Consider the following 16,942-nt stretch of genomic DNA (forward strand, 5'->3'; position numbering starts at 1 on the left):
GTGACCTCAAAGTGCTTGTGTTTGCCAAATACACATTAACTCAGCCTTTACATTTAATATGAAAAAAGCTAACGTCCTGCCAGCACCTCCTCACTCAAGCCTTAAAAAGGCTAGGGATAAAACTGTCAGAAAAATGAACTCAGCCACATCTTCTACAAACCACACAGCTTCTCATGCTAGCACCAGATGTGAAGAGAACCAGCTTAGCTTAACAGCTGGGTGTTACAACAGGAACTAGGTAAATGCTGCATTTGCCAATAAAAATTATCACAACTCTCCACGACACCTACGCTGGCTGCACCTCCCGCAGCCCCAGCAGCCCGTCCACCCTGCGCGTGAACTCCATCGTGGAAATCAAACCTGAGCTGCTCCACATGGTACGGAAGAAATGTGAACAGCAGGAGTCCCCCAGTGGTAAAAATACCTCAAAGAAACCTTCGCCTCTGCCCTAATATCCGTTATACACTGGTCCTGGCAGCTGGCCAAAACCCTGCTGCTGAACAGCTGCAGGTGGATTTAGAGATGTGTTTTAAGACCTTTGCCACTCTTTAAAAAATAAATAGTCCAAAATAATAAACATCTGAGAAGTTAAGGCATTCAAAAAAAACCTTTCTAGCTTTCCTGTTCTGAACTCTACAAAATCATTCCAAATACGCACAGGAATTTCTAGAATTGTACAATACTTCTCTGCTACTCTGCTACTCTGCCACGTCACTCAACAAAAAGGTAATACCCCAAATCAGACACTGCACACAACTAAGATCTGAGGAAAATATGATTTGCAAAGTATTACTCTGAAATACCAGTATTTTCTGAGTTTAAACATATTTCAGATATTGTAAATCCTTTTAAATTCTGAAAACTACACAGACGGCTAAGTAATAAACCTTAATTCTCCAAGACATGCTCCTTGAGCCTCTGATCTCGTTCAACACGTAGCGCTCACTCTCAGGAACATTATGAATTGTCACCCTAATCTATCAGTGACACTCTTTGCCACAGAGGAAGTACAGCCTGCTATGGAGATACAGCAGCTATCTGTTACAAGCACTTTACACGTCTCCCATTCTGATAGCTGCAGTGGAAAGTAGCTCTTTTCAACCCAGTCTGGGTCCATGATCATTTATTATACCTCTCATTCTGGCTAAAGACAGAAACTAGTCACTTTACATATTCTACAAGCCTGAACGCCAATTTTTACAGAGCTGTCCTGAGCCCTTCAATTAGCGCACATTAATTTTAAGGGGAGCTAACCGTTTGCTCTATTTTATTCTTTGGGGGACAAAATAGTTCTTTCTGTAGCTTGTAAATTACTTTTCTTCCTCACAGTCTAGACCAGATATGGCACACTGCCTGCATGACAGAAATCTGTGATTTTTTCTGAACATCCTACCGAGAGCAACTTTAGAGAAAACACTGCTATTTATGAAATCGATTTCTTTTGCCTCCTGTTAGTATCATAGGTACAGCCACTTATTGATTATCTTTTAGACACGGTTTTGGTTTTACTATGTCTGTGTAGGATTACATAAATATTTAAATCACAAGAATAATTTAAAATAATGAGGAAAAAGCTCTACATACAGTTGCAGTGCTACAAATACAATTTTGTAAGGCACAAAGGAAGAACACTGCTCATTTTCTTAGTTATGCAAAGTATTGATATTTGTAATATTTTTATGTTGACCTTTTCTCTTTAGAGTAGAACCCAAAGTTTGCAACATTTAAATCCTTGACTGAAAGCAACAGGAAGGAGCTAACTCTCATTTTAATAATCTGAGGAATTTGTAAGCTTACCTGCAACTAGCATAGGTGAAAGCTAGCCTCAGACTCTGTAATCACTGCACAGTAATGCCATACCTAAGCCCTAAAGATAACAGGTTCACAAGTACAACCATTCTATCTAAAGTGAATAATTTAAAGTAGATAATTAAGAACACTGCAGAGCAGTTGCTCACAGTGGATGTCACTAAGTCTGTTTTCAGAAGTATCTGTACAGTTTAAAAGATGCCTGGAGATACCAACACATTTTGTAATAAGAAATAAATAAATAAAGCTAAGCTGTCACAATTATTCACCGTTTATGGCTGTGGTTATGCCATTAATGATGTCCTTAATATATTGACAACCTCACCTTTTAGTCGCTAGTTCAAACACAGTGCAAGAGGGTAATGACCAAAAGTATTTATACTGCATTCACACGGTGAACTACACTGACTGAGACTGGGGGGAGGGGGCATGTTACAGGACAGATACCTGAGCTACAGAAATCATCACTGTAATTGGCGCCTTTGTTGGCAGCTTCCGCAAGGAAGATGAGGATTGAGTGGGGAGTGAAGAATGAGCTACCTACCTTCTCATTTCTAGGAGTACTAGAGGCTTACTCCAGCAGAGGGTTGTTTTACTCAGCTCTGCCAGACCAGGCATGTTGTAGGGACAAAAACACAATACCATTTCATGGATAACTAAGGCATATGGTAGCATTTTCCTCAAAATAGGTTAATTCTAAATTTGTTCTTGTGTATGCACTTTAATCTTCCCACAGCTCTTAGGGAAAGGTCAAGGGCGTGAAGATAAGATATGTTTAGCTATACAGCAGAAATGTACTAAAGAGCTAAATGAAGCTTCAAGTCAAATTACTCTCTATGTATTGAATGAAAAAAACAACAACATTGTATGCCTTTCTACCTAAACATTAATGCAGCAATATTAATGCATTCACTTTCTACTCAAACCACAAGAGCCATGTGGATATCCCTATGTAATGCAAAAAAAGAAAACAACACCCTGCATCCAACAAATCTCTCACCAATTTATACACAAGATCAAATACGCTAACACACCACATTTCTTTACAAGTCTCTTTTAATTTTCTGTTGTGAAGGTGGGACATTTGGCAATGGGAAGAGACATCTCACGCATCAGCAGCCTTGGGGAATGTTTGCTTAGAAGCACACACACAGTTTGACCTCTCAGAGGATCAAAGTAGTTTACTTCATCAGGTCATAAGTGTTATCAACCACAGCAAGTTTTTGTCTCCCTTTCACTATTTAGGAGACTAAAATTAAGCAAATAGCTTATGAGGGAAATAATTATGTGTTTAAGATAAAACTGTAATTCTCGTAACTTTTCATATAAGGCTATCGTAAGCGTTATCTATGCAATCCTTTAAAGAAATCTGACAAGCAAATTTATCAATTTATAAAAGCATTTCAAGTAGTGCAGACACCTTGCTGTCTTCAATCATGTCTCGTTTCATGATGGTGCGTGTGGTGAAGACTTGTTTACCTGTGTCCTAATGGATAACATGAAGTACACTCCCATGGCAATATGAAATGAACAATAAAAATGATCATTTACTTTGCCATCAGGTGCAGATCCTGTAGGTGTGAAGGAAAGCAAGTAAAGCTGCAGGGACTGGGCTTTGATTCGGCATTGTATTTAGACATTCTGTAGTTGAGAACTAATTGCGCTTAATCTGCTCAATAAAATTATCTTCGCTGCTATTAGTATCCCAGACTTGTGCTATTATATAATCCTAACCTATTTTTTAAACAGACATTTTAATCTGCTGCTTAAGCGTTCATTAATGCAAAGTCACTGCTGTGCAGAATAGATTCCACTCTATTTGCAAGTGGCAAGCCTGGGGAAGGCCGGGTATTTGGACATAATTCCTTAAAACTACCAGCAAAAGATATCATCTTTCTTGATTTTCTTTATGACCATATTCCATCTGGAAAAGAAGATGACTCCAAGAAATGCGATGTCATTTGTAAATATGATACAGCATTACTCAAATAATTAAATGTGATGTATGTGTTCACACATAACAGCTTTTGGACACGATCTTACTTTCTTGTTTTATTTCTGAATCTGAGTAAATAATCTTCATGCCAACTAACCTAAATGCATGAATTATTTTCCATTTTAAGAATCCTGAGATGCTCAATTATCCGGTACAACTGTCAGCCATCGACTGTACTTAATTGTCTGTGCGTTCCAAGTCCATTGCATGTTTATTTATATCACTTGCACAACACAGTAGATGTTTTATGAGACTAGAATAAGATGGGATATGTCACAGTCTAATGGTTTGTGATATGACAGGAATCGTACCTGTTTTTTTTAATCCTAGTTTTTCAAGGAAACATAGGTAAGTTGATTATCAGTCTCCTCTCTCATCTCCATACCCCTGATGTTCTCAGCAACCTTTTAACCCACAGGACACGCTTGGCCACGTTTGACATAGAAAGGGAACTTCTTACAAATGTGATGAAAGACTGCAGGTTTGGATGGAGGAGATTGACTCAAGTGGACCCGCCTGCTGAGGAAAAGGCAGGTATTTCTCTGTCTCCAAAAAGAAGGTGCCAACCCACATGTATTATAGCTACGTGCCTAACGTCCAGCCAGCTGCAACACATGCTGCCCCATAGAGACCAGCAAGGTGGGGCAGAATTAAGGACAAGCGAAGTGATGAGGAAGCATCTGTGGAAAGAGCACAGCACAGAGACAGAAAATAGGGGAGTTGTGTCTGTGCAGAGAGCAGGGTGCAGAGAGGAGATTGAGGACTCGAATTTATAGGAAACCGGGCTTTATTAGCTCCATTACTCAGGAACAATTTCTTTTATTAGACCACATTTCAAACTCTTTATATGGAGGGTGAGAAAAGCTTGGAGAACGCTAGAAAAAAAAGCAGAGTTATAGGGCAGCTCTCAAGAAGGAGAGGAGGCGACGCATCAGCAGAGGCATGGGACAGTGGAGGACAGGGAGGCGCCGGAGCACGGAGAAGGGGAGAGCAGAGTGGGGGCAGAGAAGGGCCACCAGGAGAAGCCAGCAGGCAGGAGAGCGTGGAGGAGCCTGTCATAAAAAAGTGAAAGGAAGGAACGGGTTTTGCTGAACTGAGTTTTAATACTGAATTTAGGGTGCAGAATTTAAAAGGAGGGAAGTGGAAGCTTTTAACACTTTTGAACCTCATCAGCTGCATGACAAAACTTTAATGGGAAGATGTATTTTATGGACACCAGACAGTGATAAAATCATATAACCAGTGAATGCAGAAATTCATCTTTATTTATGGGTTCCTACTCAAATTGTTTGATATCTTCAACTCTCTTTACAACCCATCATTTCTGTGAATTTCTATGCAGAAAGAGCTATCTCTATGCCATTAGACTATGTCATGCATCTCTCATGTTAAATTTTCGGCTGAGTGAAGATTGCACAGGACAATAGCCTGACACAAAAATTGTCATCAAAGCATCACAGTAACTAAAGAACTATCCAGAAAATAACTTAATTGTGTTAATGCCCTAACTACATCAATAGCACTGTTGCATTAGTTTCACCCAACGAAAATGCAATCATGTCAAAATAATACCGAAACACTAATATAAAATAATTACAGAACTGGCTTCATCAACAAAAATAGCCACACTTCCAAAATCAAACCTGTGAACACATTCCTTTCCAAGGTTAAAATAATACAACATACAGCTTAAAATTAGAAATGTATGATGCTTATCACAAATAAGTTCTGCCTTGCAACTCAGAAATTCGTATTTCTTTTCATCACATACAGGCATTTTACTCTCAGCGTTTTTTAGCATACTGTCAACTCCTGACAGATACCACTGGCTTTTCCAACGCTGCCAAAGCTATCCTTGAGAATCAAACAGAAATAGGGCTATAAAAGTAAAGTTCTAAAATATTTTAAAATGTTAAGAGCCAGACTGCAAATCACCTGCCAGGAGCTGCACCTTGCTGTGCCATCAAGAGACGGCGAGCTGCAGGATGCTGCTCTTTTTGGCACTGTTCTCTGCATTTCACAAAGGGATGCAGCTTACCGACAAGCCCCCTGAGGAAGACTGCTATAGACAGATGCCTCACCATCCCTGCTGCACCAGTCCTCCTGATACCTGCACCACTGCAGCATCCCTGTGCTGCCACAGACCCAGGTCAGAGGAAACACGGGCTTTTTCTCTTGCTCTCGCCATGTCATGCCTTCAACTGCTAAAGAGACTGCTGCATCCAACTGCTTATCCCTGCAACACACCAGTTTGAGGATACCTGACAAGAATGTGAACTTCCTGGTGAGTTGTTTTGTCCCCCCACAGCCCATGACTGCTCCTGCCAGCTCCTTGAAATGGATGCCTCTCTCCCCATGGGTGACCAGACCCTGCTTCCCTCCTCAGCAATGAGTACCCCATCTCTCCAAGTAATTCCACCAATATCGCTGGGATATCAGCAGATACCTGCGCACCTTTGCTCCTACTTCCTAAGAAGTAGTGTGGTACTTACACAAACCATAAGGCTGGCCTATGATTAGAAACAGCAGGATACACAATTTGCTGCTCAAAAGCATGTGCACATGTTCATTTGATACCTGGTTCACCACACTATAATTGAGGCTTTCTTGCAAAGATACAGACTAAAGGAATGGCAATTCCGCTCTCCAAAGAGGCTACTTGAGACAAAGATGTGCTTCACTGTATGTACTATATGCTAAAAGCAGAATGCCAGGCCGTGCTTATTCAACCAGCTATCTCCCATCACTTTCCTTTGAGGCTTCAGGAGAACACTGCTCTCCTTGGAGTTTCCTTCAAGTCTCCTACATATTCTCTCTTGCTCCTAGCATTCAAGGAGATGTTGAATATTCATGCAGAAATACTCTGTGTTGTATCACCAGATGCTTCCTCCTTCCATGGAATGGATTTCATCCCATTCCCATGCTGAAATGGGTTGACAAGCCCTGCCTAGACTACTGGGAAAAGCAACTCTGCATTTGCTCAGAACTGTGCCAAGCTAAAGAGGATAGAAATTTTCTTCTATAAAATCTTAAAAGATATTATAAAAAAGGTTCCAATTATCTCACCAAGGCAAGAAATATGGACTAAGCTGTGAATATTTACATATTCTTACGTGGTGTTTCAAGGCCTGTTCATGTTCCTGCTGAAGTTAAAGTGTGTATGCACTGCCTTTATAAGATAGTCAATCAGTTACTTCAGCAAGGTACTTAATTCCCCTCTCATAATCAGATCTAGCTTCAAGAAATGCAGAAAACAGGAAATTCAAAGAGCTCCTGCAAGCCAACAGTCACCAAAGTGACACTCTTTTGTGTGAAGTCCAATCTGATTATGGAAATGGCAGAAATGGAAATCAGCAACTAGTATCTATTCAGCCTTGATAACTTGTTATCTGACTGGAAGCCAGCCTAGTTGTCTCTGCAAAGAAAATCTGCAGACAGAAATGTCAAAGAACACAAACATTGTACATGCTCCTATTAGATTTATTTTTGTCAAACTATTTTCATTTTGTTAAATGCAGCTAAAATAGATGCCCGGGTTTGTTTGTTTGTTTCTTGAAACATGCAAAGGGACACAAATTCTCACTGGAGCGTTACTCCAGATTTACAATTGTAACAATCATATTAAGTATCAGTCCAAAAACTATTATTCTAATTAATACATAATATCTGAGAAAGGAAAATATAGCTATGCATCAGACAGACTAGTGTAGGCAAAATTAACAATATGTTTTTACTTTTGTGTTTCAAAAGCCTCAACCGCACGTCAGAAAACCAGAACTAAGCCAAAAAATTACCACAGGAAACAGAATACATTGTAATCAAATAAAAAGATTTTGATGTGTTATGCTTACTTCAGTGGGAACAGAATCAGATTGCAAGACTCCTATTAACTTAATAGGATCTGGTTTATTGTTTATGAAATTGGGTGAATGTGCAAGGTAAGTAACATGAAATATCTCTTTTTTCTGAAATTAAAAAAAAATGCAACAATATAAAAGGGAAGAGCTAATAGAAAAGCATTGTAAACAATCAAGAGAAATCAACATATTTAGTAGTTTGCAAATTAAATTGCCCTTGTAGAAACATGGCACTGCAAATATTCTTACAACAATGTCTAAAGAACATGTTAAATTAGAAAAATACATAGTATTTGAAATACACGTAGATTTAGGAACAGACTCAGGATTAGAGGCCTCAGGCTGCAGGAATTGGGGATGTCATACCGTATTTACTCATTGCAGAAGCCACTAATTCACATGCCACAAACTCCAAAAGGAAAAAGCAGTGAATCTTTTCACTAGGACAGAGACTGTAACATAAATAATAAATATAAATAATAATAATAGATGTATATCTGGATTCTATAAAAGAAAAGTAATTTACTAAGTAGCAGCAGGTTACTTTTACTTAGTAGGGCACAGCTCTTACGTTAGTACGAGAATTATGATAATGGATGGGGAAACATAGTCAACTCTTGGTTAAAAGAATTTGAGGATTAGGAAGGCCTGGACAATATTAACACACTATGACATGGTGTTTTCTCATTGTGTACCCTGTACTTTACAGAAGTAGCAGAAAGAGAAAGGATAAGCACAGCAAATCCTGAAGAGCTTTAAGCACATGGACAAGGAATCTCTGTTTCTCTAGATCCTGCAAATCTGTTTTGAAATACCCTAGTCTTCCTCCCCTGCCTTTGCTCATAGTAACTTTTCCAAAGGAAACACTTGCAACCCACTCTCTGTGATGCCTGCACCCCAGCCTGGGAAGGGTAAAGCAATGGGGAGGACCTGAAGGAAATGTTTTGCATACTGGAGTTCATTCTTTCCCAGCACCCACTTTCTCACTGGTGAACTCCAGTGATACAGGATGCCTACAAGACTTCCAATAGCTCAGATGAGGGAAAACTACTAACCCACTCCTTTCTTCTGAACCACACAGAGATCCTACAGGGAGACCCATCTCCATGAAACCCTTAAGTATCCCACAGAAAGACCATATATAAAATTGTCTAAACACCACCAGCACATACATGGAACGAAAATTCCATCACTGCTGACTTTTTTTATAGTCTCAACTTTTTAAATGCAATAAAGGGCCACCTTACTGACAATTATTGTTTTCATTCATACTTCTAGCTTACTCAGTACGCCAGTACCTTCATCTGCTGTGCTCCTCACATCACTCCAATGAGGAACTGCACACTCCCGTAAGAAGCCCCATTTGTTGTGCTGTCTACTGAACTCTCCTTTTAATTAACAAATTTACCATTGTAAGTATAGAGTATACCCTTTTTAAATAAATTTAAGCTCCCAAATACTATCTGCAATGAGAGATTCACAAAGTCTTTGACGAGCAAACAGCCTCTTACAAGAAAAGCAGAATCAGGAAAATCTCCTTTTTGAAATAGTCTTATGAGCCAGTTTCTCTCTCATTTGTTGCTGACACAACACACACTTTGCAAAAACAACTTACTACACTAAGCATGTAACCAACCACAGATTACCAGCAAAACTTCCATGTTTAAGAAACCCTGATTTTTGTTGCATGTTATTTAAGATTATTTTTAACGTAGCAGATGTAAAATAAAGAAGAAGTGGTACATAGCTGAAAATTTGGATAATAAACCTGTGATTAACTAGGTAACTTAAAAATGAATCCATATGCATACGTCATCCTAAATATGTTGATCTAAATATTCAGTTCTGTTTAACATTATGTATTTGGTTCACACCACTTCACAGCCATGACTTAAGGCTTTTTATTTGGCTTTAGTGCTGAAATAAATGAGACATTTCAGAAACATTTATTTTGTAAGTATTTCTACAGATACATGAAGCTAGAGTTTTAATGTAAGATATTTCCTTAATATGCACAGAGATGACCACTACCCTGTATCAGTTGATATCAAAATAGTAAGGTATCTTTCAGTCATGATGGTCAAATAAAATACAAATTCAAGAGGCAAACCGTTCCCAAAGTAGTAAAAAGCTGTAGATAGCTTTAACAAGTGACAAACTAATTCAAGCGTCTATGCTTACTTTGGTGTGAAACTCAACTCTTAAAATCAAATCAACAGATTTTGCATTTACTGTAGTTGTAAGTCAATAGCCTTAAAATGTTTTCACCTCTCAGAAGCTGTTAAGGTTTAAGCAAAAATGGTTGTTTAAGCTTTACATCACAGTAAGTAACCCAAATCTGCTACTCTCTGAAACACACACGCAGGTCTTCAGTAATTCCAAGGGCTACCTACTAGCATGGAATTCACAACCTTGAAGCAGAAGCTCCACATCAGACATGGTATTTCTAAAGAAAAATCAGACATATATATGGCAAACCAAAAAATAAGACAGCTCTGTACTGGGAAGAATTACAGTCCTGGATTTGGCAATGTGAAGTGTCAGGACTAACTTCAGAGGAGGAGCTGAATTCTGAACTTAAAGCATAGACAGAGAGGAAGGAAGGTCAAGCTCCTGAATACACAGAACACATTTTCACAAGTAAATCAAACACTGAAATCACATTCCTATTTTAGTCATCTTTTTTTACATTACACTTGCCCTGCAAATTTAGTAGAGTCAAATACAAAATGCATGCTTCCTATAGTATCTAGATATATGATACCCTGTGCTTAACTAGCACTATGGTAAGTAATTTTGTGGGTTTAGATTTTTATTTTCTATGTTGTTGGACATTGATTTAAATTTTACATAGAACACTCACCTTTTCTTTATAGTTCTAGATGAATTAAACCACTAGTGCCAGTGCAACGCGAGCCACTTACAAATATAATACAAAGCTTCATTTTAATTGCACAACCACATAATTTGTTCATATTATGTTAATGTGAAATGGAGTGAAACTACAAATTAGTAACAGGGTTAGCAATATATTCCTGAATTTTGTTTTAAGTCAACATATTGATGCTTTAAGGAATAAGAATATGGTGTTCTGTTTAAGTTAAGGATGCAATTTTGAACATCTTGCAGCACAGAATCAGGCCAACTTTAACCTCTTTTTAAAACTGTCCTCCATTTCTTAGACTTAGGTGTGCTCCAAAAGACTTATATAAAACACAAAATAGTCCTGTTAGCCAAACATCTCCCCCTGCCCCCATGTACCACAGACGACAATTACTGTGATTTTCTACACTGTTTCAAAAAACTAATAATAAAAAGAACAGCAGAAGCAGTAGGCTTGATATATACCAAGTCATACAGTACGATAAAATAACCTAAATGAGAAGCATGGGTTAATCTCTGCTTTTAATTGCACCCAGGTAACTTTCATGAGAGTTAACACTGCAGCAACATTTGTAAGAATATATTATCATATTAGCAGATCAGCAGTTACGACACTACTGCCAATACTGCTTGTACACTTTTTCTATCTTAAAAAAAAAATAAAAAAATCAGGACATACAAATCTTACAAAAGCTCTGCTGTTTGGGGTATGCAAAGAGCCCTGAAAAACTTGAAGACTTGGCACCTCTGAAGAACGGTACATGCAGTAGTAGCCATGATGATAAGTAAAGTAACTTTTGCTAGTATTTCTCTTAAAGATTGCAATACTTTCAAATACTGATGCTTTTCCTCTTTATTAAAACGTTTGTTTGTTGTTCCGTGCGAATCTATGCCTCCAATTGTTGTAAGACTGAAACTTCCATCAAAGTGAACAGGAATTTGTGGTGCACCACTAACAGTGAATGTGTCCTAACCAGCCCACCAGCATTCCAAATGGCAGTGGCAGGAAGGACATCACTTGTTGGCAAATATATCATATTTTATTGTCACACTAAACAAGTAGAAAAACTTGTTGCAGTTCTAAAATAATTTGTAAATAAATATGCAATCTGAAGTATAATGAAGAGTCAGAGCGTACATAGGGTATTTCCACAGAGATCATAGCACTGCAAAGGTTGGTTAGAATTTGACCCTTGGCAGGCTGACCATAAACTTTAAGAAAACAGCCCAGAACTCCTCTATATTGATTTTGTATTCAGTTGCTTGGTGTTGGTTTTAATAAATAAATAAAAATTCTTCAGAAATTAATCTTTGCTCTCTATTTCTGCAACAGACTTCCTTACCAAACTCAGATTATCCTTTCAAAGGATGTATGTGATTTGTATCTGAAGCCACATTTTGAAAAGTGACTGAAGGTCTGATTTTCAAAGGCATTAAGACACCTAAAGATGCATTAAGCACTTAGAATTTTTAAAATCATCTGGGCATCTAACACCTATTTAAATCACTTAGCCCTTCTGAAAATCCCAATGGGCAGTTATCTACATTTTATGTGTCTATATGCCTTTGAAAATCTGTACCATTAAATGCTTAACAACCTACATCCCCCTGGCTTTTAATGAGACTTAAGGTCCTAACAAGTGTAAGTACTGCTCAAAATTGGTCAAGCCACTCTCTCTGGCATTTTTTTTCTCCCTTCTTTTGAAGAGCAACCTATCTGTAGCTTATCTGTAGCACGTCAGTTAACTACAGCTTTAACACAATCAGACACACGCGTTACGCTCTGCATTGTTTTGTATTATGAAACTAAACAAACAGAAGTCCTGAGTATGTACTGCACCTTCATAAGACTTCCTGAAACTATGAAAAAATAATATGAATTCTGACCTGTAAACCCCATCAATGCCACAAATTCATTGTTTCAATATGATCCTAAATGAGTGTAACTTAATCTGATAAAAACAAGCAGCGTAATTTAATTATTGAGCAACATATTCTAATTACTACAAATAAGTTCTGAAAGATACGCACAAAGTAACAGCAAAAATTAAGAGAAAAACTGGAAAAAGAAAAAAGTTGTAAATTGGCTCCTTAAACAGACAGCAGTTTCAGAAAATATGACAAGCCTTAATTTGAAATTAATAATAAAAACAACCTGTGTGAAACTATGAAGCATTCCCTTATAGAAACATCTGAAAGATTATCTTCCGTTCCTCTTGAATGTCAATGGGAGGTAACTTGCACTGACCACATTCCCAAAAAGGAAATTAGGAACATGGGGAATCAGATTGCCACCTACAGGAAAATTTAGCATTTATTGTCAAGAACGACTCGAAGAATACAAATTGCCATCCTGCCAAGAACTCCTTCAGTTTTACTTATTATTTAAAAACCAATTAGTATTTTGCTCTGTGCAACTATATCATGAACTTATTAAATCCAAAAAGTCATTAACATTCTACTTAAGAGGGTTGTGCTCCACAAGCTACAAAAGTTCCATAGCAGCAGCAGATTAAAAGCATGTTTCAGCTAAAGAATTTTAAGTCTGCTTACCTGATACAATTGGTGCTAGCCTGAATATGTCTGATAGTCTGCTGTTAACTGGTTCATAGGGGGAATCTTCAAGCAAGTCATTTCCTAAAGGCAAAAAATATTTTGAATTTTTTTATACAAGAATTCAGGCTAAGATTTTGTGTTTACTTTTACTTTCAAATAAAATTACTCTGTAGCTGGAAAAGGTACTCTGCTTTAATCTGCATGTGTGGCTATTTCTCTATAAACACCTGAAAGAAGCAAGTTGTTTATCCCTGTCACTAGTTCTTTTCTCTCCTTCCTCTGTGGATAAGGTCATAATTTGCAGTAACAGTCTGACATCACCCAGACTGTCCCATCTCAATATGCAAACAGGAGAGGAGCTGTAGAAGGGATGTTTCCCCTTCGCTCACATTAGCAGCAGAGTTCTTATGTAGAGGAGCAGCCCAGGTGGCAGCCAAAAAAATAACATCTTTGGAATAAAACATTCCTAGCAAGATGCTGTTGGAAGGGAAACTTAGTTATGATGCAGAAAATGCTCAAGAGTAATGCAATTTATTATGAAAGTTAGAACACAAATAGATATTGACTCATTAAAATGTTCCAGTTGATGCCTGAATAAACGAACAGAAAGGGATGGCTTCCACAGAAGAATGCAAAAGTAGGTACAGAAAAAAAAGTTTAATGGGGACCACATGGAAATGAAAGACTGCATCTTCAACTCCAGGGCTAGAGAAAGCAGGGCCAAAAAAAAAAAAAGACAGATCTCTCCCAAGGACCTGACTGTTCTCAACAGACTATGGAAAGTTTGCCAATGGCATCAATGAAAACAGAAGTTGTAAGTCAGTCACTGTCATATCCCTTTTAAGTGGCACTTCCTGGTCTAGGAAGCACAGATCTTTTTTCTGCCTCTGTTTGCCCAGGGATTATTGCTAGAGTATACTGGAAACAAAAACTTTTCCTTAAAACAATGCTCCTCTTCATATTACATTTAACTGTCAGCAAAGAGCTAAGAAATCAGTTTCAGTGTCTTGTGATCTTGTTAGGTGAGTCCTAATTAAGGACTTGAATTATTAGGAAAATGTCTCCAAATGACTGTTTTTGTAGCTTTTGCACTTGCTAATGCCCTTATCGTTTGACTCTGGTTTAGAAAGGTCAGCTGGGTCCCCTGGAGGAAACCCTCATTGTGGATTTCCCAACAACAGGAGACGGAGCAGCAGCTGTTCTTGAGTCGGATGAAAGGTCCTCAGTTTGCAGCTGAAGAGCACAATATGAATTACGAGGTCAGAACCTCAGTTAAGTCTTAGTGGCAGCAGCTAGCTGACGCGAGGGGCTGCGAAATCACACTGCATTAGGGGGAGTGTAATGTTTCTGTGTTTTGCAACGTACCCTGTAAGCTCTGGTACATGCTCCAGTAAATGCGCAGGCAGTTTTTCTCCTTCTTCATGCCCCTCTTACAGCGGCAGTTGTACAGAGATTTCTGCTTGAGAGCCTCCATGGCGCTTCTGCATTCGTCCTTCGCCTCCAGGCCTGTCGCCCGGCTGAAGTTGCTCTCTTTGCCAGCTACACACTGCCTCAGTGTCCTGTATTTAGTACTACAGCTCTGCTCCTTCAGACATTGATCGCTGGCTTTCACGCAGTCCAGGCGGTCCCCTCCAGCCAGCCCGCTCACTTCTGCGGACAGAAGTACATCTAGAAAGAGGAAACACAAACCAACAAACTCTCTTTGAGGGATGTGGCCGATCTAACCAGGGCTCCCGGGCAGGCAGCCGGGAAGCACAAGGCACCTCCTCGCCGCAGGCGGCACCTTGCAAACCTCAGGGTGGTTTTGGAAACCACCTGGGGCTTTCACAGTCTTAGGCAGATCCACTGTAGTGGGAACACGCAGAAAGTGGAGGTTTTGACCCTGCCAGTTGGTTTATGAGAAAAAGCAAAAAGGAATGGAAACCCAGAGGGGTTAACGTGCCTGACAGAACGAGCGTTCCTTATTCCTTGGATCCACTTTGGAGAAACAAATAACCTCCCCGCTCCCGTGCTTAACTGAGGGGTTAAACACTCAGCCTCACTTTCCACAACAGCTTTGCTGTAATTTCAATTACATCCACGAACAACCCGCTCGGAGAGATAAGTATCCTCGCTGATTGATATTAGCCTCCTTTTTTTTGCGTCAGTCACTTTTTAAAGGCTGTACACAGTTTTGCTTATTCTACACGTATCTTAAAAGGGGGATTTATGATTCTCCCCCTTCCATTTCTCTCCACGTATGATGCTTTTGCGGGAGAACAAAGCAAATTGCATTAACTCTCTCCTCTCCATCGTGCCCCCGTCACACTCCCTCAGACACACGGACGGAAAGGCAAACACCTCCTGTGGAAAGGGAGCCAGCCGGGGCTGCAAACCTCTCGCAGTCGGGCAGGTTGCCAGCTCCAGGTGAAGATGTGATCCTTCAGCCGGCTCGGATCACCCTCCTCACCCCCTAAGCAGCCTTATCTTATTAAAATGAAAAGTTTTCCCATAACTTGTGAGAGCCCAATTTAACAGGAGGCTACGCAGGCAAGTACCTAAGTGTACAACCTCCCGAAGCCCGAAACGTAGACTGGGCTAAGTGATGTGCAGCAGAGCCATAAAAAACTACTGGAAACTTCACTGTTCTGCCTAAACAATAAGCTGGCAACCATCAGGCATCCGATGCCATAAACCCTATGCCTTGCTTTATGAAGCGATGTACAGAGAGAAATCAGACCCCGGCAACTTACCCACTAAGGGCAAAGCGAAGTACAAGAGAGCGAGAAACATCTTGCTGTCTTCGGATGGTTTCCCCAAACGAGCTGCTGTGCCACAACAAAAAGGATCAGCGGGTAGATATTCCAAAACCTCCGAGGTCCAAAGACTCCAAGTTCACATCCATTGAAATCGAGGGAGGTTAAAAAAAAATAAATAAAAAAAAAATAGAAAACCACCTCTCTCCTCTTCACCGCTCCCACCCCCGGCGGCAGGAGCAGCGACGCAAAAGCTGAGCGGCTGAGCTTTTTGCCTTTAATTCTTTTTTTTTTTTTTTTTTTTTTTTTTTCTCCTTAGGTTTCAGGTCTGAGCAACCTGAAAACACCAGGGCTGACTTAGCGGGGGCGCCGAGAAGTGCACGCCCGGCTGTGGCTGTGTGCGAGTGAGCAGCGGCAGCGGGGCACCGGCGCCGGGCGCCTCCTCGGGTGGGCAGCGCCTCTTCCCGGGGAGGGACCGGGCGTGCACGGGGCGGGGGTGGGGGGGAGAACGAGACCCGGGGCGAGCCGCTGACAGCCCCGCCGAAGGCTCCCCGGGGTGCTCGTCCCCTCCCCAAACCCGCAACTTTATTTATTCGCCTGCCGGCGGTGCCACCCCTCGCCTCCTCCGCCGCCGGGGCTGGGGCTTCTTTGGCAGGGGCAGGTGCGGCGCCGCCACCTCCGAGAAACTTTGCCCGGGGAAGCCGGGCGGGCAGGGGGCGACCCGGGTGGGTTTCTGAGGGGAAGCCACCGCTTCGAGCGAGTGAGTTAGGGGCAGGGCGATGCCCGGCTTCCCTCCTGCCCACGCCTCCACAGGGGCCCGGCGGCGGCGACCTCCCCCTGCCGGCCCCGGGGTGGCCGCCGCTTCTTGTCCCCTCAGCCCGGCCCCGGGGAGCCCCCCGGGGGACATCAGCCCTCAGCCGGCTCCCGGAGGGGGCAGCGCCCCCTCACGTCCCCGGTTCGTGGCAGGTGGCCCTAATGCTGCGCCTGGGGTGGCTTCCCCGCAGCTGCTACCGTGTAGGGCTGCCCCCAAAGCCGAAAATAGCGCCGGTGCCCGGACCTCCTCGCTTTCAGACGCGGAAAATTCGATTCAGGTGTTCTTGGGTTTT

The 16,942-nt window shown here is 40.9% G+C and overlaps 1 protein-coding gene across 6 annotated transcripts in view; it reads right to left on the reverse strand.

The window, feature by feature from the left end:
• Nucleotides 1–16,942, reverse strand: part of GFRA1 (GDNF family receptor alpha 1) — a 260,122-nt gene that overhangs the window by 129,381 nt on the left and 113,799 nt on the right. For 4 of the 6 annotated variants that reach the window (XM_068688820.1, XM_068688819.1, XM_068688816.1 and 1 more), the window contains 2 exons: nt 14,467–14,769; nt 13,099–13,182 (listed from right to left, as the gene is read on the reverse strand). In XM_068688820.1, coding sequence (XP_068544921.1) covers nt 13,099–13,182; nt 14,467–14,575 — 193 coding nt within the window. In that variant the 5' untranslated portion in view covers nt 14,576–14,769. Of the gene's footprint in view, nt 1–13,098; nt 13,183–14,466; nt 14,770–15,833; nt 16,724–16,942 lie in introns of those variants that run through there. The other 2 variants (XM_068688818.1, XM_068688817.1) reach the window with 2 other exon arrangements.

The sequence above is a fragment of the Anas acuta genome, chromosome 7 (assembly GCF_963932015.1).
Source record: "Anas acuta chromosome 7, bAnaAcu1.1, whole genome shotgun sequence".
Lineage (NCBI taxonomy): Eukaryota > Metazoa > Chordata > Aves > Anseriformes > Anatidae > Anas > Anas acuta.